Source organism: Protopterus annectens, chromosome 15.part0 (genome assembly GCF_019279795.1).
Source record: "Protopterus annectens isolate FY-2018-M chromosome 15.part0, PAN1.0, whole genome shotgun sequence".
In the NCBI taxonomy this organism is placed as follows: domain Eukaryota; kingdom Metazoa; phylum Chordata; order Ceratodontiformes; family Protopteridae; genus Protopterus; species Protopterus annectens.
Genome location: NC_056749.1, coordinates 131,749,451 through 131,776,247, shown reverse-complemented (window position 1 = coordinate 131,776,247; position 26,797 = coordinate 131,749,451). Strand labels below are relative to the sequence as shown.

General features: G+C 37.8%; 1 protein-coding gene across 1 annotated transcript in view; it reads right to left on the bottom strand.

Annotated features, from left to right (window-relative positions):
- Positions 1–9,577: 9,577 nt before the first annotated feature.
- The window catches only part of LOC122789801 (X-linked interleukin-1 receptor accessory protein-like 2), a 1,631,279-nt gene continuing 1,614,059 nt past the window's right edge, over positions 9,578–26,797 (bottom strand). Inside the window, exon 7 of the mRNA XM_044057243.1 lies at positions 9,578–12,420. Coding sequence (XP_043913178.1) covers positions 11,723–12,420 — 698 coding nt within the window. The 3' untranslated portion in view covers positions 9,578–11,722. The remainder of the gene's footprint in view (positions 12,421–26,797) is intronic.

Sequence of the window (26,797 nt, the reverse complement as noted above, 5' to 3'; positions counted from 1 at the left end):
CACCTATTTCAGACTGACAGGTGAGGAAGATGGGAGCAGATATTTAAGTCATGGTTAGCATGTATGTGGCCTGAGATGCATAAGTTAGGTAGTGCTTTAGTGGAATGAAAAAATGTGGAAGAAAGTGTATGAATGTGCATAATGTGAAATCAAAACACATATCCTTAGACCATGTGGAGTTTAAAACATAACTTTTATTAAAGCAATAAAAAGAACTAGCATCTTGGCTGTTTGCCTCTACTAGTTCATACATTCATTAAATTAAATCATCATTAAATACTAGGTCAATAAGACCATTAATTAATTGCACTTATAATAATTATTATTAGTCCTTTATGAAAAGTGTCATATTTAAACATATACCAGGCCTTTTTCTGTAGCAATATTTCAGAAATATTAACATACCAATACTCATTACTAAATTTATACAATATGAAATAACTAAACCAGAATTATCTGAGACATGTTCTGTTTATAAATGAGTGGCAACAGGGCTTTAATGTGATGTATTCCATATGTCCCTTAAATGTTCTTAAGATATGTTCCCTAACTGGACGTATTGTTTGTCCTATACAACACAAATTGCAAGCAAATTTAAGCCAGTCAAAAAATCTTAACAGAGACATATTTTCAACCATTTATGATATAATTAGGAGTAAAATCCCTATATCTACAAACACTAAATCCCTTACAATTTTCATCCTCCTGATTTTGTCATAGCTCAGCAAGTATCAACCTGTCCATCAACTAGGGGAATTTTTATGAGCAATTTTAGAACATAATTTAACTTCTTACATAATATTTCATCTGCTAAAAATATATTCTAGGGCATCCTTAGTATCCAAATTACCCCCTTTAAAAAAAGGGCATAATAAGTAATAAAATGAACTTCATTATTCTACTTCTATATTCTACTCTTCCTCCTAGATCTAACTGTTCTACTCCCACTTAATTCTTGTTGAACTTTATCCAAGAACAGACAAAGATTTTCCTAATTATATCTTCTAACTTTTAATCCCTGAATTATTTCCTTCTGTATATTATAAAATTCAACTTGTTCTGAACATAATGAATTAGCTCATAAAAATTCCCCATATGATAATAATCTTATTAAATTAAATGGGATGCATGTGCACTAGTATCCTAGAAAAACAAATTAGTTGAACTTGGCTTGTAACATGAAATAGTACAAATTACTTTGTTACTGACATACATTTCTATATCTAAATAATTATTATTTTTTGTTCTGGTCTACTAAAGGCAAATGTCATCCCAAAATCATTTCAAGTCCTCTGAAAAACTCCTTAAATTATATTTCTTCACCTTTAATTATAAAGAACAAATAAATATATTCCTTATAGAATATAACTTTATTCAAAAAGCACATATCATTATAGATCATTTCCTCTTAAGATTGCCTCATAAATAAATTAGCAACTGCTTTGTCACCTAGCTGTTCCAAAAACCTACTTAAAATAGTCCTCGTAGAAATAAAATAAAATTGTATTACCTGTAGTGGCTCCTTTTTCATTACACCCCAACATGAAAATACTCTATAACTTTAAGCCCCAAGTCATGTTTGGTAGTAGAATACAAACTAAAACATCAAACATTATAAAGACATAACTCTACAGCCATTGCACATTTCTCAACATTTGCAAAAAAAAAAAAAAAAAAAAAAAAATAGTCATAACTTAATGTTTTCACACAGGGTTTTAACAGCAAATCCAAAATTATAATTCATCTACTATGGGGAGAACTAAGACTTTTTTTGCACCTTTGGTAATGCATAAAACAATAAGCTAGGTCTTAATAACATTATTTGCTATCCTGTCTTTTCAGTAAGAATCATTGCCTCCACCATTTCATCTACAAGTGACTGTGGGTCCATATGCATCATACTTAAAGGATTTTCTTCCAATCTCACATATTCTCTTACATTATTTAATAAGTTTTATCACATTGTTAAAAAAATCCATTCACATCAAAACAATATTTTTCTTTGCCAGCAGGTTTAATCAAATTTCTATCATTATGCAATGGTTTCAATACATTTCTGTCTACCTAAATGAAAATCCATAAAATATTTAGAATGTTTACTAAAATACTTAACTATTTCACTTTTCACAACATTATAACATATTTATACTGGCTTATTCAAAAAAGACAGAATACAGCATTTTTTACTTTTTAAATTAGCTTGGTCAGCCAAAGTATCCCATAAATGCTTATTTACATTTTACTTCCTGTTTATGTGCAAATAATACCCCAATTGCAACTTACATAATAATAACCATAAATTCAGTTTGAAATCAGTTAGTGACAGGTTATAAGTGGTTATAGACTTCACAGCCCCTTCTGTAATAGATGTTCAGCTCCATCTGATAAAAATTAAAGACTGTTTAATGATTCATTGAACAGCATTGCCACAGCTTTACTTCAGATGTTTTTGCAATGAAACATATGTGGATTTCCTTTAAATTGAGTCATTTTTATTTTTTATTACTCCTACTTACATTGATATCAGCCCTTGAAATAAACTGTCCATCTTTAACCTCTCTCTTCTCACTGCTCCTTTTACTTATTCAAAGGAATTCTCTGACTTTCCTTCTCTTGTTGCCTGACATCATGTTGACCAAATGATCTCCCAGATTTCAGTGCAAAATATGACCTGTGTACAAGCTCTCTCCTCCATGGAAACCAGCAGCCTTCCTCAAACATTCTCAGATCTCTTTGAGGCTTACATTTCTGAACTGCCAATTTCTCTTCCAATTTCTGTAAATTAGAGAGGAGTTTATCCATTTCTTCCTCACACTGCTTAATGTGGTCAGTAGAAATAATAGTTTCTTCGAAGAAATTCCAAAAGGCTGTTAATTGTAGTCATCAATAACTCTACTTGTCTCACCATATTCCACTAGACTCTTTAAAAATCTTTTAAAAATGTTGCACATTTTTAAATGACACTTTTCATAGAAGACTTGAACTAATAATGAAATATTTATTACAGATATAATTAATGTTCTTATATTACTAGTCCTTTCTTAACTGAACAAGTATTTAAAGATGATTTGATTTAATTAATGTATGAGCCACTAGAGGCCAAACAGCTGAGGTCTTTCAGCTTTTCCTGGTTAGGGGGCGCCACAGCGGAACTCCGGTCCGCTAATGATTGGCAGTGAATGTTTACGGTGCTGAGTTGCCAGCCCGGCGCCCAACCTTCAAAGAAGGCACACCCACACATGCTCACACCTACCTGCATGTCTTTGAATTCACTCGATCGCAGGGAGAACATGCAGACTCCAGACTGAAGGCACTCTAGCCGAGAATCGAACTAGAGAACCTTTTGCTGTGAGGTGACAATGCTAACCGCTGCACCACCATGGCCAGTACGACAAACAGCTGAGGTGCTGATCTGTTTTACTGTTTTAATAAAAGTTATGCTTTAAGTTCTATGAAGACTAAGAGTATGTGTTTTGTTTATAAGTTTTAATGAAATTTGTTCATTTGGTGGAAAGCGTTGAGAAAAAAATGTGAAATCAGTGTTTCAGCTGCTTGGGTGGAGATGGGACTCTGATTTAAAACCCAGATTAGTTTAAAAAATAATAAGGAACTACAATGAAAGTAGGTCCCTGCTGTCTTGATAGTTTGCTACTTTGTTGTGAAAAATTAAAAACTGATGGAGTTTGTTAAAATTGCATGAGGCTACTGCAATTTTTCTTGAACCCTGGTGTAAGTAACCAAGGTTTTTTGCTGATGATCTCTAAACTGACTGGAATTCTGAAGGCACATGTGAAAGTAGAACAATGGCCATAGTATATACGCAAAGGTTCTGTTTTTGTTCTTGCTCATAAGGAAATCAGTTTGGTTAGCAGTCTGTGATTACAAACAGTGAGATGTAATACTGTCATTGGTGTTTCTTATAAAAATGATATACTGTTTGTTTAATGATTCAAGCAAGAAGACAGAAACGTAAAATGCTGTTTTCCTTTAACAACATGTTAAGTTCTGTTGTGCGTTTATTTTATGAATGAAATACTTAATTTTAATTTGAGTCCTTGTTTGCTTGGAGCCAGTAAAAACCCTTTTGGCCTTGAATATAAAAGCCAGATTGCCGCTATAATTAGATAAGCATTGTCCATGTGTATTGCAATGACATTAGGTTTGGCTATGAAAGAATTAATGGCATTGAGTTTGGCTAGGAATTGAGTTAACCATGCTAAAATCATTACCCTACTAGGAGTTCTGAAATTCTTAATCTTATTAGTGACACACACACAGACTACTGGTTAATGCAGTCAGGATTTTCACAATTTGCAGAGAACTAAGAGGAGTTTTAAGAAGTTGTTTAAAGAAACAGTACAAGGCGAAAAAGAAGGGCCACTGGACCCCTGAAGTGCTTTTTGCTACCTGTTTGTGTGGAAGTTAAAACATCTTAAAGATGTCTGCTGGATTTGGTTTGGAGAAAGGAAGAGAAAACATATTCCCACAAAAATCAGGATTCAGAAATATTACTCCATGTGATCAGGAAAGAGGCTGAGGTGGTATTAAGGATAGGGACTCACCTTTTATGGAAGAGGATCCTTATATGCAGGACTGCCCCTCTTTCCCCTATACCGCAGTGATGTTACTGCCCACTTAAAGGGCCATAACTAACTCTTGTAATACATACATGCAATTATAAAATTTAAGCTTTACGTCTGCAGACTGTAAACTTTGCACTTCTTTTATTATCTGTAGTTGAAATTAAATTCATAACGTTACTCAGAATCTGCTTCCATAGTTGCAGACTTACATTAGATGCTCCCATTACGATATGTAGCCTGCATTTATTCCACTTACCTGTATGCACATTATTTCTAAAGCAATATAGGTATATGTACAGAATACCATTTCTTTATTACACCTGCATATCTGTCAAAATTAGACTGTCTGTACTTCTTGACTACCATGTGATTGGGATAATCCATAGGTGACATAAGCTCTAGTGTTTTGTGACATTTGTGTAAAGGTTTACATGACTGACAGCTGTAGTCAGAACTGTAAGTGCGGTATCAAACTGTCAATTAATTATACCTGCTCACTGCCATAGCAACCCAAGGATGGTGAGCCCCATTCCTGAATATCACTGAGGGTGGTTCTCAGGTACTTACGTATTATCGCAACCACATTTCCAACAGGAATACCAGCTGTTTTCCAAGCCGTAGTCATGGCAATCAAAGTAGCAAACGTTTCTAATGAGGACAATATAACAGCCCTTACGACATCTTTCTACCTTTCTGGTCGATAAATAAATACATAGTTTTCCTGTTTTTCTTGAGGGTAGTCGTGCGGACAAGCATGCAACCCTGACTGTTGTAATCCCCTAATAAATTTTACTCATTCTTGCATGGTACCTGTTTGACCCAACAACTTTTTATCACTTACACAGACTTCTGCGTTTCTGTACACAGAACACACTGGTCAGTTCATAAAAATCGGTGGTGAAATCTGTCATCCTAACCATGCTTCTGAAGCGTGCACAACTGTCCATGAAGTCTGCCTTTGCTATTGTTTTGTCACTGTGTAACACATACAACATGCATTTTTGGACCAAACAACTGAGGACATCAGTCAGCAGAGGAATGAGAAATCTTTCAGGTTCCTGTTTCATATCCTTCATGACATTTCTGTCACAGCAAAGATTTTATTGCACCACCTAAGTTTATAACGGGACTGTTTAAAAATTGCTCTCTGGTTTGAGGCATTTCTCCTGAGGTGTTTTTGGCTGTCTGTGGAATTCTTTAAGAAAGCAGATGACATGTCTCCTAATGACATAACACAGCGGCAAAACTATTTCAGGGCCTAATTAACCACAAATAACAGCACTTTGCCTAAAAACATTTACAGAGGATATTTTGACATGTTTTTTACTAAAGACACATACATACACTGCAATCGCCTGCTACATTTAGAATATCAGGTAGTGAGTCTGGAATGTGGTTGCGATAATACGTAAGTACTGGTTCTCACAGTACTGCAGACAGACGTGACACTGCTACATATTGTGAAGAACTCTTTCAGTTTGGTTCTAAAGTGAACAGAAATTGCCAGAGTGGCGCCTAGTTCATATGTGCTTTGCGTATTCCTAAAGTAGAAAACTTTAATTATATTTAGAAAACTGAATGTTTTCTTACTTGATGCTGCCTGAATGGAAAGTATATCTATTGTAAAGAGATGAGCTTGTACCCTTCTGCAACTACGAGAAATCTAAAATGATACTCTCCTTACATTGTTCTAAACGTGCTGAAATTGCTCAAGTCAAGAGAGAGATTGCTTTATGTTTGTGAACCAAGTAAGGCTTCTTGTTAATATTGAGCTGGTAAAATGTTACTATCTTCAGAAAAGAAAGCAAACTCCCTAAGAAGATTGTATAACAAAGCAGTATTTCTACTTAAATTTATATATATATATATATATATATATATATATATATATATATATATATATATACATACACACACACACAAGCATACTGTAATATCTCTGGCACTGATAACTTAGGAAGTATATGTGCATACATACATACACACACACACACACACACACACACACACACACACACACACACACACACACACACACACACACACACACATACACACACACACACACACACACACACACACACACACACACACACACACACTTCCCAAATTAATAGTGCCAGAGATGTTACAGTATGCTTCGGTGTCTGCGTGTGTATATATGATATACATCTAAGGGTCTAGGACATTTCACTGAATGCACATTTCACTGAAAGTCAAATTAGTGTGCACTTTTCACTGAAAGCTCAATTCACTGAAAACTCAATTCACTAAAACACATTTTACTGAAAGTTATATATGGCCTTTTCCCCACTCTAGTGCGACCCAGTAAGGGGGTGTGTGGGGGGCATAGCCCCCCATATATTTTAAATATTCTGAACTATATACATGGATACTTGCAATTGCAATATATTACTCTTTTCCGAACATAATATATACTTAAAATATGTGGGGGGCTACACCCACCACATCCCCCTTACTATATATACTAATTCCAGGGTCACACTACAGTGGGGAAAAGGCCATATATAACTTTCAGCGAAATGTGTTTCAGTGAATTGAGTTTTCAGTGAATTGTGCTTTCAGTGATTTGTGTTCAGTCATTTGAGTTTCAGTGAAATGTGCATTCAGTGAAATGTCCTAGACCCATATATATATATATATATATATATATATATAAAGATTATTTTGGAATAATCTTGAAAGGTGTTGTGCAATTAAGCTGTCACATTTCTTGATCTGGTGTTAGGTCCCCAGCAGAGCATTCCAGGCACAGATTTTCAGAAATGGATCACACATTGTCTAGTCACCTCTACGTAGTCTAAAGAAAAAAAATACAATGAAAATTTGCAGAGCATGTATGACCATTTCAAAATGTTAGCCCTCTGAGTCATCTAGAAAGGAATCATATATTGCTTTAAGTTATTTAAGCTGATTTGTTCTTAGGTAAAGATGTGCAGCATTGTACTTAATATAGGGTTCAGATCAGAGACGTATAAAGTAGTAAAGTGATCTCTCTGGAGTGACAAGACATGCCTTTTACAATTAGATTAGCTACGTCTACCTTTGATAGGTGTATACTGGTCATAATTTAAGCTACTGTCTACCACTGTCCTGCAGTCTTCAATTATGATATACTTTCACACATATTACTTGACCATTTAATCCATAACCATAAATTATGTCCTTTTGCCAAGTCTCATAAAGTTGCATTTACTGACATTACGGAAGCGATCTTTACTACTGAAGCAGGTATGTATTTTCTGTAGACTATGTTGGAGAATTTAATATTTTACAGAAATATTTGGTTATCTATGAATCAATTCTAACCATTATATCTGTCAAAATAATCCAAAAAGAACTGACTTTCTTACAGTGACTGGCGAAACACGACAGATAACCCCTCCAGGATTGACAGGTAACTCTTTGACCTGTTGTGTGTTTCTGCTTAACCAGTATTTTACCAATTAGATTGACTCAGTATGCATTGACATTTAGTACTTTTAATTTGTCAGTTATTCCTTGACATGGGATTGGTGCCTGTCTTTCCAATGTCAAGATGAGATGCATGTACTGGCATTCTTTCATCCATTGCCACTGTTATCTACTGATAGAATGCCACATGACTCACAAGACAGCATCTCTCCTTCACAGACCAATAGGTTTCTATATTTAAACATCATGTGCATTTTGCTTACCATTTCCTTTTGCACTAATTATGCCCTTGTCATGTGATGTGGGCTTTCTGAGTATAAACGTGTAGGTTTAACATTAATTTCTTCATTGGAACTATAATTATTAAGTTTAATAAACTTGTCCTTGCATTTACTTTATTCTGAGCAATTATACATGCACTTCCTGATTCTGTGTCATCTGACAGCACCTTCTGATGATGTCATAGAGGAAAAACAATCTGCAGATCAATACCTCAAGGTATGTGACATATTATTATTCTTTATCAAATAAATACATCCAAACTAGCCCAGAAGTTGAAAATGTTGAAACACAGGTGCCCAGTAGGAAGGTAACTGGAATAAAGAAGCTGAACCACGACAAAGTAAAATCTTCTTTTTAATACAAAATGGTGAGCACTTTCACACTGGTAACCATTGCTTCATCAGACAGTTCATTCAAACAGCAACAGCACTTAAATACTTTAATTCATTACTAGAACAACCAATCCTACCACTCAAAGTTAATTCAGCACTCAGCAAGTAACTATGGTAATTAATTGATTGCTGAGTGCTGAATTAACTGAGTGGTAGGATTGGTTGTTCTAGTAATGAATTAAAGTATTTAAGTGCTGTTGCTGTTTGAATGAACTGTTTGATGAAGCAATGGTTACCAGTGTGAAAGTGCTCACCATTTTGTATTAAAAAGAAGATTTTACTTTGTCATGGTTCAGCTTCTTTATTCCAGTTACCTTCCTACTGGGCACCTGTGTTTCAACATTCTTTATCAAATATATAATGCATCTCAGACTTCAGTCATTGTTTTTCATCACTTAGAAAACATTTTGAGTTTATGTTTTATTTGAAACTGTTTTTAGAAACTGAGATGCAGTAACACTCCCAAATCCTGATTTTTGTGAGAATATGTATAACACGTACACCTGTAGACTGCTGCTACACTATTTAATATGGAAACAGTGGACACCTAATGAAGCCTGACTAGTACAAGGACAACATACTTGCTGAACCCTACATAACATGCCAGCATACTGTTTTAAAAGACAATCAGATTACAAATTAAAGTGAAATGATCATTAAAGATTACGGCAAAAGCAATGACATGCAAAATTGCTTTGGCTGGCAAAATAATTTTTTTTTTGTGGTAGGAAAAAATATTTTTATAAAATGGGGGAGATCAGGGAATATTAGTTTTATGAGGATCATTCTGTAGAACCAGGGATGGAGAAAATGCCAGTGAAGAGTAAGAATACAAGCTAAACATGCAGTGAGATTTTATAGCATCCAAACATGTATAGCCCTTCATGCAGCATCTTTATTGGTTCTTGTAGATTACATGTTGCTTTAAACAGCATTACCCTTGTAAATACATCATCATGAAATTACACTTACACAACAGTGCAAACCTTCTTGGCTTCTCTTTTAAATACATACACAGCAGAGAAGATAAACTCATCTCCTTTAAATATAAAAATATCTATGTTTTAATGCTACTTATTACAGCAGATATGATCTGAAAAGACAACTCATCTTTCCGCTGTTATCGGAGACAATTAATAACATTTTCTAATGCTTTTATGTAAAACACACTGGACATAGTATATGCTTAATGATATGTGAACAACAAGAAGTAATTTAACATAGATAAAGTGGTATGACTGATTTACCAGACTGGCATGGAAACTTACTGCCATTTGATGAACAGAGATCAAAAGTGCCACATATATTAATTACTGTATTACTGTACCTTCAAAACACTGTTGAAAATTATAGGCAATACTCTGTATTGACAATATGATCTGACCAAACACTTACCTTCTTCCATATCATTGTGCATATAGATTCTGTATTAATTGCCCATGTTAGGCATATTTGCTGAGTAGAGGAGGACAAAACTAACTGATTAAAGGCATTACAAGCACAATAACTTCATCAATATGCAAACTACATCATTGCAATAAACGTGCTACTTCTGACAGGTGATCAGCAGGTATTTATTGCACAATAGCTTTCAAAACCTGTTTTAAAAGGGATTTTTAGACCATGCATGGTGCAGAATGCCATCGCTGACTAATTGCCAAAGTAACAAAAGCTTGCAAAGGTATTTAACACATTCACTAAGATACACAGATCTTAAGATTGTTCTCTAAAGCCCTTTCAAACATTTGTCACTTTCAGATTTAGTTGAATGTTATCTTTTGCTCCTCATCTGATATAAGCAGAAATGCATTAAGATTCCATACTGGGTGTGGTCAGCTGACAGTTGGCCCAGTTTTTCCATTTCACACTGGCAGCAATGTTCATTTGTCTAATCACTGTTTGACTTAAGGGGTGCAAAACTGGTATTTCTTTAACCATGACCAAACACAGTGAATATGAAAATGGTGTGTTCTGTGCTCCACTTATTACTCGGGAGTGATTATCACTGCAATTACAAAATTATTTATAAACCTGAATCAGTGTGTCCCTTACCTTTAAATATTGCTGTTCCACATTTCTTCTATTGCTGATCTCATACAACATTTTACATACGCCTTCAAGTTATGCTATGTAAAAACTGCTTAAAAAAATCTTTAAATGCATACAGCTACATGTGGGCATCCTACCTAATGCCAATATAATGTAAATTAAAAACAATCACATTGATTGTAATTAAAGAAACACATAATAAAATAACCATATAAAAGTTTTAGAATTACATCTTCAAAATATTTTGAGAAAGCACAAAAGAATTACCTAAATTGTTTTAATCTAATGACAATCTCAAGATGAACTGCTACAAAAATCTAACATTATTCAGCACTATCGTAAGTAGAAAATATTAAATGGCTTATTTACAAAAATTCATTGATTTCTGAGAGTACAGTCATTTTTATTTGCACATTTCCAACCATTTCTACTCGGGTAAGTGGTAGATTAAAAAGTGATGAATGATACAGGGAAATGGTGATGTCCTTCACATGTTTAAAACAAATGGGAAAAGAGGATTTCTCTTTCAGAGTTACATTGAGATGTGTTTTTTTTTGAGGAGTAGAATTTTCAGACTTGTTGATTTGCTGTTATAATTTGCATCACTCGTTATTGTCCAATGCATTGAGACTCGTTCTTCACCAACATTTTAGATGATATTGAAATGGCTTTTGAACACGATTGAACCATAAAATGTAATTCAGTTTATTGAGTTCTAGATTGCAAGCTATTCAAAGTATATTTCTTCAGTCTTTTGCTGGCAATGAAAATGCTGTTACTGTACATAAAAGTATGTCTTTAGTTACAAAAGAGGTACCCTTGTCATTTCTGTCTAAATGTAAACAAAAATTCAAGTATAAACATAAGTGTGCCATCTTTCCAAATAATTATGACATTGGAAATGTCTGATATGTTTGTTACTCAGCAAAATTAAATCTTCATGCAGTTTGTAAAATAGCCAAAAGGGAGTCTTTTCCCTCATTACCATATGTCACTTGTAATGCTAAGCTCCCTTGATGATAGAGGTAAGAGTGTACTATTTCCATGAAAGTCTGGGGTATCTTTTTTAATGCTGTTGTGTTTCATCTGTCCATTCAGCAATGTCAGGGGTATATTGCAGTAGGTGTGGTGACTGCTTATTGAGTTTATTGGTTTAGGTGTGCCTGGCACATCATATTCATAGCCACTGCAGAAATGCCTCAACTGCATGTGATCTGTATGTTGAAAACTGGGCATCTCTGTCTGCGCTGATGGTAAACTGCCTGAGTTGGTTGTTATGCCAATGGAGGACACTGTCTGCAGATCTCCAAAAAGGCCCTGCTCAGCACAATCCAGTACTTGGTGGCGGGGAAGCATTTCTTTTTTCTTGATTGGCATTTCATACAATATCTTCTTCCAGAATTTTGAGTTGAGCTTGCTACAGTTTGGACCTTTCCACTTAACAACTGACAAAAGTTTGATGGAATGCTTTAAAGCTTCTACTTCCTGGTAGTTCACTACTGATTTCAAGTCAGTACACTCGATTAAAATTACTTTAATTTCTCCAGCGACAATCATGTTGTGAAGTCTGTTCTCAAGTTCAAAGATGCTCCAACCTCTCCTTGTCACATAATTGGAGGTCATTACGATGATGAGTCTTCTGCTCTGCTCAACACATCTTGCTAGGTCTTCAATATAGGCTGAAAACAGAGAAGCACATTATGTAAGGGTGTCAAAGTTACTAGCAGAAATATATCATCTTAGACAAAGTGAGGCTGCACAATTATATTTATACAGATGTACATTTATCAAATAATAGTACTCATCACTAGACAGTTCTGCAGATTGCTTTTCATAACTCCACATTCTTCTCCACTGCTTTTAGTACCATGTTCAGAACATGAAGTATCATGGTCCATACTGAGGATGTCAAACATAGGGACTATGTTTTGTAGGTAGGAATTACAGAGGTAGACTTTCTTTATTGTTCTAATTTTGTCCATTTATATAGGGGCAATGGTGTTAAAACATGGAAGCTTGCATATATCCTGCCATGTATATTCCTCCACAATATCATGCTTGTGATCTATGGGATTCACAAACTGGCATGCTGCAATGGGATTTACCATTGACAGGCTCTTCCACAGAATACTAGCTAGTATGGATGTCCCCTCCTCATCTCTCCTTGGTTATATCTAGCATTTACTTTTTCTTTCAGTTAAGTCACTGGTCAGACATGAGCTACCATCTGTAAAGACTAAACCTAACCACCTGCACCAGCAGGTTCTCACTGTGGTGATATTAGGTACTACTGTTTTTAAATCTAGTATTTATTTTTGATCATGTTCATAAAATATTAGCAGGGAACTTTACGTGAACTATGATTTACGCTTTTAGGTCCTACACGTTTCTTATTTATTGTACATAAAAGTATATGATACAATGTATGATAACTGACTAATTTACTAAAAGTTGGCATGTATCTAAATCCAGCTGTTAGTCTGACAGTTAAGTATAGTACTATGAGGTATTACAGGGCATGATCCTGTAGTGCTGGGTTTGAATCCCTCAGTCTCTACTTGCCAACTGTGCTCTCTGACCAAATCAATTAATCAAAAATTGGTCCTGGGTCTCCACTGAAAATGGGCTTAGCAAAATAAAAAATAATTAAGAAAATTTTAATGAGGATAAGGCCAGACCTGCTAAACTTTGACAATATAATGTAAAAGAATACAAGATGTATAATCCTACACCTTCTAAACAAAGTTAATTTCCTGGAAAATGTTATCTTTCTGATCTACTGGTAAACTGAACTGCTATCAGACATTAGGTGTCAGTTAACTGCAACAAGGCAAGTAATGACAGACAGCGAGTTCAACTGTTGCTGACTGTCATTCAAAAGAGACAAAATAGTTCATGGCCTCATGCTTCATTTTTGTGAAACAGTCGACCACTTGCTTTGAAATAAGCTTAACATACCAGAGCTTTTTAACACATTTCTGGCACAATATGTTAATTTTTTCCTCTGTGAATCCTTTTATGCTACCTCAGTAGATTATTGGTGCAGGTTACAACTGCAAAGATTGCCGTGCTGTGCTCCACTACATTACATATTTTGTGAATTATTTCAGCCTAAAATGATATTCCCTCATCTACACACCAGTTTAATAATGAATGAGAAAAATGTATGTGAAACACTGTAGCAATAAGATTATTTGAACAGAATTCAAAGACAAGTGCTGCATATCCGTGCAGTGCTGCTTTTCAAGGGGTTTGCAGCTTGAAGACCCACATAGCTAATCAGACATGTATTAGGCAATGAATAGTGCTAAGCAAGCTGAACAAAATGAAGCTTCACGCTATTAGGGGAAGTAACACCGGGCTGCTTGATGGCTGGGGCACTGTTATAGTAGGGAATGTGATCCGCATGATGTATGACACATGGAAGGCAGGCTAGACGGGGCAGGTCAGGGGGCATTCATAGCAATGCATAATTGCATCTTGTGCTCATCTTACACAAGAATGTGATCGGATAGATCAGCATGGGTATGCAAAGCAAAGTACTACATTGTGTTTCATATAAATGTGGAGGAGATGGGGTAATATTTTAAACCAACTTGAACATGTCTGGTATGTTTGCTCTTTGTAGGAGAATTCATTGATAAGCTCCTTGATTCTAAGAGCTAAAGTCAGTTTGCCTTCCACTCGCTGAAATATGGTAACGAAAGGTTTTGGGGTATCTGAACTCAATATTTATTATGCTAGCATACATAAACAAAGTTGTCATTAGTGTTCAGACCCTTAAATAACTGACTATACTGCTGTCACCTACTTGTCACTTAATTTTTCACTATCTTATAGCATTATATGTTCTCAGCCTATCTTCGATCCTTAATCTGTGGTTCTCTACCTTTTCCCCTAAGACCCTATCGAAAATTCTTTATATGTATGCAAATACATATGGGCATCCTGTTTAATTCTGACATGATGTAAAGTAAAAATAATTACCTTTACAGTCTAAAATAATTTTAAACAGATGAGAATTTCAGTTTCACAATATTTTGAGAAAGCACAAAGTAGTTGCCTGAATTTAATTATAATCTAACAGCAATTTCAAGATAAACAGCTTAAAAATGAACATAAATCAGTACTATTAACAGAAGCATTTTGTGGTAATGAAGAGAAAGTTATATAGTGTTGTATGTTAATGTTGGAATGAGACAAAGCTTGGTAATAGAAATGTTGATAGCTGTTGTGAGAGAGTGGAAATTGGAATGTGTGTCTTTAACAATATTTGAGTTTCCATTGTCTCACTCAAACAACTATCATCATTCCTCCTATCTAGCTTTGTCTCCTGAACATACATTAACATCTTTCTCTTCATTACTACAGAATGTTCTACACTTTATTACCTAACTACCCAATTTTGCTCCTCCTGATAATAGCCATTACTATTCCCCCCAAATACTGCCTGCCATATTCCTCACTCTGTCAAGTTCTCCCTACTCACACTTCCCCCATTTCTAATTAATATTGCCAGGATATATTCTCTTCATTCAAAGTTAAGAATCACTTAGATAACCTCCTCCTTCCCTCCATTACCATATCCTATCACATTTATCACTCAGTTACTAACTTCTCCTACACACATGCACACATATCATCATTCACCATTTAATAATCTGCGCCTCTACCTGTCCAAACATCTTAATAAACTTACAGCAGTTTTACTCTTACTGCTTCTTCGAAGTAATATGGAAGCAAACCCAGGTCCATCTGCACTCTCCTGTATCTTAATTAATGGACAAAATATAAGAAACCAAACTGACCAGATCAATGCCTTCTTTTCTTTACATAAGGTCATTTAGTTACTAGTGTAGAACCATGGCTTAAGGCTAACAATTCTTTTTTATACCATTTTCCCTGGTTATAACTACTTTTTTTGCCTCGGTATAGGCATAAGAAAAGGAGGTAGAATTCTCCTTCTGTTTAATTCAAACATAAACATTCAGCTACTTGCCCACGGAAACACTAACACAAATAACTATTCTAACTATCTACTTGTACCCATTCCATCACACAAGAATACTGTACTACATCTCACTGTAACATATCTACCCCATCTCTTCACTCCCAAAACTAAATAACCTAATAAAAGACATAATTTCAGAAGCATCAGAAGACTTGAAGGCTTTAATCTCAACCTGTTCTGTCCCATTTTCAATTACATAAATACTCTTCTGATATAATTCAGCCTCACCCATTTTACCAATCCTTTATATTTCTCACACTAACTAGTAAATCTTCTCTTATCTCAGACATCATAATCCACCCACCATCTTTAGGTGACCGCTGCACTATTAGTTTTCATGTCTATATTCCAAATATATATGTATTCAAAAAGCTCATATCTTTTTGTAATAAGTTTATTAATGTTATTCTGTGATTTAAGTCCATCATCTCTTTAATGGACTGGTCACCAATTTTGAATTCATCTGAACCTAAAACTGCTACAGAACTACTCACCTCTATGCTGACTAACCTGCAAACCTGCAAAACACCTACTTACCAGTAATCCAAAGACTATACAAACCTAAAACTTCCAACTGGTTAACCTTATGACCTTTAAACCTTTTCTACAATTCAGAGTCAAGGCATGGCATTCTTAGAAATCACTTCTGCCTACTATAAGCAGACAGTGATACACCCATCTATTCAACTTTGCTAAGCAAGCTATATGCTTCCACAAAATTCATCTGATGAAATCATACTTAACCTCACTAATAAAATCACACAAAAACTTCTGAAAAGAGGTCAACCATCTTTCAGGGCTGAAAAACCTCTCTTCCATGAATTCCAGATCCTCTCATCTTTCTGCTTCTGATTTCCTTTCACATTTTAGCATTCTTCCATCCTTAGCTCTAGCCAATTCCAAAGTGCATCTGCCACTCCCTCCCATCCCTAGCTCTAGCCAATTCCAAAGTGCATCTGCCACTCCCTCCCATCCCTAGCTCTAGCCAATTCCAAACTGCATCTGCCACTCCCTCCCATCCCTATCTCTAGCCAGTTCTAAACTGCATCTGCCACTCACTCCTTCCCCGAATACATCCCTTCATTCTACTTCAGAACTATCTTATCCAGTGACATTCACCCTCTGCTTGAGCAGATTAAACTTAATAGCCCCCCCCCCTCGGTGCAGACAACCTTCACCCATTTTTTTTTATCACTACAGAGACAACATCATAACCCTGTTAAAACATATCTACAACATCTGTACTACACAAAATATTATGCTTAATATCTGGAAAAATGTGACTGTAAAATCTCTTTCTCCCTAAGAAGCCCAGTCCCTCCAATCCATCAGACTTCTGGCCCATTTCTATTCTCCCTACCCTAGGAAAGATTCTAAAGCATCATGGTTTTTAGTCCAGTCGGAGTATAGCTACAGCTATTTGGACACTCAGTGACAATATTCCTCTTGAGCTAGACAAAGGTCTAATTACTGGAGCCATTTTTATTCACTCACCAAAGCCTTTGATCTTACTGGTCACTCAGTTCTTCTAGACCATCTCACTGAAATAAGCATTAGTGATGACAGCGCCCTGGTTCAAAAACTACCTTTCTAACTGCCACTTCTCAGTTAATATTAATTCATCAATTTCTACATCAGTCCTTAAGCAGAAAAGTGTCCCCTAGGATTTACTCTGTCACTCCTCATCTTTCCTATCTACATTAACACGCTTCCTTTTTATCTTTTCCCATCTTCCTATCCTGCTTCATGCTGATGACAAATTCCTATTCTGCTCCAACCACTTTGTCTCTTCTCTTGAACTCACACTTCAGTCTGATTTTTGTGCCCTTATTCAGTTGTTCAATGAAAAACAATCAATGCTAAACTCCTCTAAAACAAAAACAATGCTTTTGCCACTAGGCAAAAGCTCACTTCTATCTCCAGGCCTCTAAAAACGTTGACAATCTTAATAACACTACTGAAAATGTCACTTCATTCAAACACCTAAGGAGCTGGTTGGACCCCTTCCTACATTTTTCAATGCTACCTGGACTACACACAAACATTAATTCTCTCCTATTCTGGATTAATAGGATCTCCTCTTTTCTATCCAGACCTTATAGAAATGCCATAGATAAAGGTATATTACTGGCTCAGTTAGAATATTGTCTCCGTCTAACTGATGCAGACTCTAAAAGAAATGTAATAACCATTCATTCCATCTGAAATGCCATTTGCAGATTCATCACTCTATCCCTCATCCCTAATAAATGAATACCACTGCAAAACCATTGAAAAGCTAAGTGGCTACCCGTGAAACAACATGTTGACTTTCTACTTGCCTGTCAACTATTTAAACTTATCAAGAATGACATCTTCCCCCCCATTAGCCTCCAGACTATCCAGAGACCCACCGATATACAAACTTAGATGTCTTAAGCACTCATGTACTCTCCATCAAACTCCCCAAACTAGGCTGTATTGCACACACCATGCTTTCTCATTGGTCCCAAACTGGGAATCTTTACCTTCTTCTCTTAAAGATAATTCTTCTTATCCCATTTTCTGATCAGAAATAAAACACTCTTTGAGGCTCCAAGAAAATAAAACTGCTGTCTCTTCTATCATTTAACTTGACTTCTTCATACCTTGGTCTGAATCTACTTTTTGTTGTGATTCTTTCAGCATGCCAACTCTCATTTCCAGTCTGTATATAATGCATTTATATGTTCTGTTTTGTCAGTCTGTATATGATGCCATTTATCTACTGCCTTTATACCCTCAAGGCAACTACGATATTCACTTTGTATATAATACAAGTTTATATTGTATTTTGTCATTCAGTTTCTATACAATGTCATTTATTTGTTGTGTTTACTGTAACTGAAATAGGTAAGCACAACAAATAAATTACATTGTATAGAAACTGAATGACAAAATACAATATAAACTTGTATTATATACAAAGTGAATATCATAGTTGCCTTGAGGGTATAAAGGCAGTTTACTGTAACTGAAATAGGTAACTGCGGTGGTGGTGCTGCAGTAGCGTTGTCGCTTCACAGCAAGACGTTGTGCCATTTGATTCTCAGCTAGAGCGTCTTCTGTGTAGAGACATGCGGAATGGGCGTACCTTCGTTGAAGGTTGTGCGTCAGGGCTGGCAAACTCGGCACATAAAAAATCTACTGCCAATCATTAGCGGACCGGAGTTCCGCTGTGGCGACCCCTAACCAGGAAAAGCCGAAAGACACAAACAAACAAACAAACTGTAACTGAAATAGGTCTATTGGGATGAGTGCTCTACCCTAGCTAACAAATTCAAAATAAAATAAAAAAAATAAAAGAAAAGAAATAAAATATGAAATGGTTTCTTTACAAAATGTATTAATTTCTGACAGCACAGTAATGTTGCATATTTTTAACCATTTCAACTCAGGTTAATTGGTAAATTAAAGACAGTAATGAATGCTCCAGGGAAATTGGAGATGTCATGTGTAGCTTTAAATCAGGGAAAGGCTATTTATCTTTCTGATCTGCATGTGAGATATTTTCAGACTGTTGTTAACTTAGTGTTATAAAATTTGTCATTACTTTCTGTTGTCTAGCATATTCTAACTTGGTCTTCGACAATATTTGAGATGACACTAAAATGGCATTGTCTCTAAAAATATAAGCCATTCAAAGTAGGTATCTGATCTGAATGAACTGCTCAGTGGTACCTCCAGATGGATCCATTACAAAAAAATCCTGTTTTATTGGAAAAGTGTCACTCTGGTGTGCCAGAATGTATGGACTTGGTTTTTCTGAAAATTAACCCTCGTTGACCAGCTAGTAAGTAATCCAGATCATTGGACAGCTTACTTTCTGCAGACCTATGCGTCTTATTGCTAAACTATAAGGCAAGGTCATGTGAGTACAGCACTTTGCTTTCTTTAGGTAGATTGTGTGATACGGTGTTTATGAGAATTGTGAAATAGTGCCTTAGCATATATCCTTGGCCAACTCCATATTTGACAGGGAGAGCAATGGTTTGGGTTTCATTAGTTTTAACCTTGAATGTTCGATCTGAACGACACATTCTCTGAGTCTATCCTTTGAGCCAGCAGTTTACTACCATGTTTTCTGTGAAAATTCAATGTATTTATTTTTTTAATTTGGTAATTCTGTTAGTCATGCTGTTGGAGTTCTCTTTCAGGCAGGATAGAAGACGAAACCTTCCACAAAACCTATATAGACATAATCAGCATGTAGTGTGGAGTTACAGCATGTAACATATATACTCAGGAATTAGTAACCATGAAGATGTTACAAACTGCACTGACTTCTCACAAGCAATTGTACAGACTAGTCATACTGATAAAAACACAAGTACTAAGATAATATTAGACTGCAGTTTAGCAAGAAACCCCCAATAACATTATTTTATGTGATCTGCTTTCTAATCACCTAAGCAAACACCAGCCTACTTTTAGTTAAATGAAAATACAATAGTTCCTTGTTAACAAGAGTATCTGGTATTGTAAGAAACTTAAAAAAAAACTTGCCAGTTGACATTACAGACCAAAAGTTTCAGTAAACAGACTTTGCCTTTATAAAATATTTTCCTAATGTTAGCCCCGCTCTTGGCACACAGTGATGAAGCCCTGGGACCTGTACTACATATATATTCAGTGTGGGCATTGGAAGGTAGGCCAGTGGAGTGAATGGTCACTGTTGACTCACCCATTGGGGAGGAGGCAGCTCTGGTTAGCTGACTGTGTAACACCTAGCAGGAACACTAGGTGTTGCACCAATGGAGAACAGGTCTGTTGAGCAGGCACTGTCCAGGTGGTATAGAACCATAGTAGGGGTAAAAGGTGTGTGTGTGTGCGTGTATGCTTCCCTGAGGTAGGCAACACTTGTCGAGTTCAGTGGATGCAACTCCCTACTGCCCAACTACTGCTACTTTAGACAAAGAGTGGGCTAATGAGCCAGTAAACAAAACTGCTGCAGGGCTGTCACCTGGGTTAGAGATACCTGGCTCCTGTCATAATAGACACACAAATGAGTCAAGGATATGAAGGAAGGGAGCCATTGTGCAAAACACAGGGAAAGGGTGATGGATAAAAATTTATAAATATTTTCCCAATATAAACTGCTTTTTTTCATTTTTCTAAACAAAAAAATTATTAATTTAACATATTTATAATATGTATACAGAAAGGAAGAAATTCAGCATCACACACTGTTATACAATGTTAGCAATACAATGAATCAAGGTCATGTTACAGAATTAACACATTAAGAGCCTTGGTATTTCAATAGCAACATTTCAAGGGTATCCCAATCACTACAAGTCTTAGTATGTGTGACGCTTGTGCACTGGCCCAGCAATCAAGGTGCCTCAATCCTCACCACTAACACCAGTGAGGGGCGTCTACATTGGGAAGGATAACAAATACATACACAGTAAAGTATAATTTTCCTTAAGAGCACACAGAGATCACAGTCTGTCTGGGGCGGGTTTCTCCCTTTCTCTCCAGATCTCCAATAAGACTCCCCACTGGCACAGCTATAAGGTCCAGATCTCAGCCTAGTGGGCAAACTAAAATCTACAGCACCCTCTCTGTCCAACCGGTGCTTCGTGTCCCTGCCCAAGTAGCTAATCACACACACACTTTGAGATAAGAGTTATATACAACTACACAGACACTCCTGGGGAAGGCTGGCACAGATTCTCCAGCTGTGTCCCCTGTCTGCCCAGACTATATGGTAGCACCAGCTGACACCACCCACTAATATCAGCTACTTAAAAGGCCCTTAACAAAGGGTGTCCAATTATTACTATGCAATATTATTGTCCAAATGGTAAGTGTAACTAAACAGGCACTGCTTATTTGGAGTGGCTTTGTACAGTATCACTATATATATATGCAATGTACTCTAGAGCTTAAATTATATCTACACAAAACAGCCACAGTTGAAAGGTTTAAAAATATTTAATAATAAACAATAAAAACACAAGACAATACTTCTTACTACACAGTGCTAGTCAAGAGTTCAGAGATCACAGAGAAATGCTTAAAATAATACAGTAGAAACGTTCTGACATCAATACAGAAAAAAACTTATTAATCTTCCTATTTCCTAGCTATTTCTAAGAGAAAACACAGTTCTAAAATAAACTTACATATACAGCAAGACAGTGCTGGTAATAATGGATGCTCTGAAGACACATGCTAAATGCTCTCTGATTCTCTCTCTCTAAATTGATAACACAGTGCTGCTTCACATTACATCATTCTTAACAATTTTCTGTTTTCCCAGGCTAACAGAAGCTCAGAGGTTAATAGTCCTTTTGATCTTACAGCTGGTCAGGAAGCCAGAGCAATAAAAGAAAATCTGCATGTAAATTCTAGTCATTAACTCTGGCCTCAAAACAATAGGAAGAATTCCTTCATGTAGACATCTTGTCTCCGAGTTGTGACATCAAACAATTACACAATGCTTGACTTATCAGCCTTCCTACAGCAGAGTGCACTGTTGTTACATTTTTGCAGTTCCACATTTAACAGCATTTTCTTTCATTTAAGAGAACAAGCCTGTGGCTTATATTAATATTTACAAATGACAGAATTATCTATAAAATTAATATTTACAAATGACAGAATTATCTACAACATTCTATGTGGCTAGGCTGGCAGCCTTCACTTATCTTCCCTCCTGGAGAACTCAAGCTAGTTTTTCAAGTGACCCTTGAGAAATGTTGCTTGAGAGGGTTAGGTCTATCTGAGTATACCTTACCCCATTCTCTGTCTCGACAGCCCATCTGTGTTGGCGTTGCTAATCCCACTGCAGTGCTGCACTGACATATCATATGCTTGCAACCCTAGGCTCCATCTTAGCAACTTGGCATTTTGCTGGCTGACTCTGTGTAACCATGTTGGAGAATTGTGGTTTGTAACTACGTGAATTTTCTTCCATACAGATAAGGATGAAGCTTTGGCAGTGCCCACACTATGGCTAGACATTCCTTTTCTACAGCTGCATAGCATTCCTCCCTGGGTTGGAACCTACAACTGAGATAAACCACTGGGTGCTCTTCTCCCTCTGAAGAAATCTAGCTAAGTACAGCACCCACCCCATGGTTCAAAGCATCCACCTGCACGACAAATGCTTTGCTGTAATCTGGACTGGCTAACACAGGGGGTCATCCCAAAGCTTCCTTAAGATCCTGGAATACCTGCTCACATGCTGGGGTCCACACTAACTTACCTGGCCTGTCCTTCCTTGTCAGGTCTGTGAGGGGAGCGGCTATGGTACTATAACTGGGGATACACTTTCTGTAGTACCCTGCTGTCCCTAAGAATGCTATCACCTGCTTTTTGGTAACAGGTACAGGTCATGCCTGAATGACTTCCACTTTGGCAGGTTCTGGCCTGATCTTACCACTCCCCACTCTATGTCCCAGATAGGAGACCTCTGCCATACCCACCTGACATTTGCTGGGCTTAATGGTCAACCCTGCCCTCTGTAGTCTGCCCAGCATCTCCCTGTCATGTTGAAGGTGCTCTTGCCAGGAATGGCTGTAGATGGCAATATCATCTAGGTAAGCAAGGGCAACCCCTCCTGCTCCTGCTAGGATATGATCTACCAGCCTCTGCAAAGCCGCTGGGGCATTTTTCATCTCAAAGGGCATCTTTGTGAACTCATACAAGCCCAAAGGAGTCACAAAGGCTGACCCCTCTCTAGCACTGGGAGTCAAGGGCACCTGCCAGTAACCCTTGTTAAGATCAATGGTTGGAAGATACTTAGCCCCACCCAGCTGCTCTACACCCTCATCTGTCCTAGGCATGGGGAAGCATCTGACTCTGTGTGACTATTTAATTTCTTGTAGTCTACACAGAAGCTGGTGCTGCCATCCTCCTTTGGTACTAGCACCACTAGGGAGGCCTAGGGACTGTTGGACTCTTGAATTACCCCTAGTTCCAACATCTCCTGTATCTCCTCCCTCAGAGTCTGTTTAACTCTCTCAGGCACCCTATAAGGGGCCTGCCTAATAGGAGTTTGGGGCCCTGTATCCACCTAGTGCTGCACCAGGTGGGTGCACTCTGGTTTCCCAGTGAACATGTCTCCAAACTCCTGTAACACTGCTCTGATCTCTCAAACCTGGCTAGGAGATATCTGCTGGGACATTCCTACCCCTTCCAATGAGGTGTCAGTCGAGCTTCACTGAGGTGATCAGTCACCAGATCTCCCTCAGACTTCTCCTGCAACCCACTGCAAATACTCAGCACAAGGGCCTCCCTATCATGGTAAGGTTTCATCATGTTATCATGGTACAATTTGTGCTCCTGCCTAGCAGTTCTATCATGTAGTTAACATCACTTACCTTTCTTACCACCTTGTATTGTCCCTCCCAAGCTGCTTGCAGCTTGTTGTGTCTGACAGGAACGAGAACCATTGCCTGCTGCCATACAGCATATGCTCTAGCATTCCTGTCATACCATACCTTTTCCTGTTGTTGGGCTTCTGCCAAGCTCTCCTGGACCAAACCCATGAGTTCCCGGAGTCTTGTCCTAAGGTTTAGGACATATGCCACAACAGGCTCATTGTGAGGTTCACACTCACCTTCTCACTCATCACAAATTACATCTAGAGGTCCCCTCACCCTATGCCCATACAGCAACGCAAAGGGTGAAAAACCTGCGGATTCCTGGGAAACTCTCTGTAAGCAAACAGATGGGGCAAATATTTGTCCCACTCTCTTTTAAATTGGTCTGCAAATGCCCGTAGCATGGACTTGAGTGTAGAGTTTAACCTCTCAACAATGCCATTAGTCTGGGGATGGTATGGGATGGTCTTCAGGTGCTTCACCCACAGTACTTCCACAGACAAGCCAGCAGGTCTGATATGAAATTGGCACCTCTGTCAGTCAGTATTTCTTTTGGGAAACTTACCCTGCTGAAAATCTCTAACAAAGCATTTGCCACCTTTTCTGCCTCAATGGAGGACAAAACCACTCCCTCAGGGTATCTTGTAGCGTAATCTACTAAAACTAGGATATACTTTTTCCCTGTGGAACTTAGGGTACTCAGAGGCACCACAATATCCATAGCTACCCTCTAAAATGGCTCCTCAATCACAGGCAAAGGCATCAAAGGAGCTCTCACCTTGTCTCCTGTCTTGCCTACCTTTTGGCAATGCTCACAGGTCCTGCAGTACCCTGTTACATCTCTGGAAATTCCAGGCCAATAGAAGTTCTGTAATAATACGTATCTTTGTACATTTTATGCCCATATGACCTGCAAAGGGAATATCATGGGCTATGGCTAGAAGTGCAAGATGTTTGGGTCTAGGCACTACCAACTGCTGTATTCTCTCACCTTCTACCCCTCCCTCAGGGGTCCACTCTCTACACAGTAAACCTTTGTCCCAGTATACAGGGTCCCCCTTCCCTTGAGAATCAGGTGCCTCACTAGCTACCTGCCCCAGGCCTTGCAATGTATGATCTGAGAGCTGAGCCTGTCTCAACTCTCTCTTTGTAACCCTTCCCAGTTCTCCTTCCACAGGAAGTCTGGCAACCTCTGAAAGCGGTGCCTCACTGTCAGCCTGGGTACTACTACTCACCTCTATCTTTGCAGTCACCTTGTCCAAGGGAACATCAGTACCCACAAGCAGCTGTGGCTTACCTTCAGTCTCACTGCTTCAGGGTAGCTCCCTCTCTAAAGTAACCACCTCACCAGTCCTTGCTGCAAGTATGCAGTCTGTCTGGGTCTCCCCCAAGCTACCACACCCACATGCTTGTCTCAAAGCCTGACTGCGTGTAACTGCATAAGCACATGGTACTGCCTCATCCAAATCCTTCCCTATCAGGACATCTGCAGGATGGTAGTTTGGTAACCTTGTTGTCTTGAGACAACTTACTATTGGCATTTTGTATTTTCCACTTACTGGCTGTCTCACCTTTTCTTCACCACTTTGCCTCCATGAACATCTGTATGCCACATGCCCCACTGGTTGCATTCAAAACATTTAACCCTAGGTCCTGGACGTGTACCTGGACTAGTGGCTTCCCCTGCTACTGGCAGATTCTGTTGGGGTAGTCTGGGCTGCCCACCATGGTTTCCTTTAGACCCACGAGCAGTACTGCAGGTCCCTTTCCTGTGCAGGGATGCCCTGCTTGCAAGGTATAGGTCTAACTTCTACCCCAACTCCTCTAAAGTACCACATTGTCTATCAGCTAACCAGATCCTCATGTCCTCAGGCAAAGTGCTAAAGGCTTGTTCCTTCACCAAAAGGTCTGCCAGCCCTTCAAAAGTGGTGACCTGACATCCACTCACCCACCTATGAAAATAAGTGCTCAGTTCAGCAACATATTCACATACACTTTCATCTGCCTTGCATCTATGCTCACGAAACTTTTTCCTATACGTTTCAGGTGTTAGCTTAAAAAATTCTAACAAACAGTTCTTAACAGCGGTATAATCAAAACATTCATGATCAGAAATTTTAGACAACACAGGTACAGCTTTAACATGGAGTAAGGGGATCAGGAACCGTACCCAGAGCCTTTGGTCAGCATCAAACTGTTTACATACCCTCTCAAACATATGAATGAAACTATCAAAATTATCCCCCACTGTAAACTGCGGAAGAAATTTAATGACCTTTTGTGCTTCTGGGGTCTAGTTACTCCCTTCCCCATTACCTCCATGACTCTGGTGTACAGTCAGCATCTCCTTTTCATGATGCCTTTGCCTTTCCTTCTCCTCAGCTTCTAGGCATAGCAGTTTCTCATTCTCCTCAGCCTGTAGACATCTCAGTCTCTCTGCTGCTTCTGTTTCCAAACACCTGGCTTCCAACTCAAGTCTCTTTAGCTCCAGATGGATTTTTAATTCCTCTGCACAAAGGTTGAGCTGTCCATTCCCTGAGTGTTGTATATCTCCACAGCCAGTTTGATCGTCCTCCTGGCTGCTGTTTTCTGATACAGCTATGACTAAAGCTGCAATCATGTCTGCTTTAGTTAGGTTTCCATGCACCAGTCCCTTAGCCTGGCACATCTCAGCCAGTTGGCTCCTTGTCA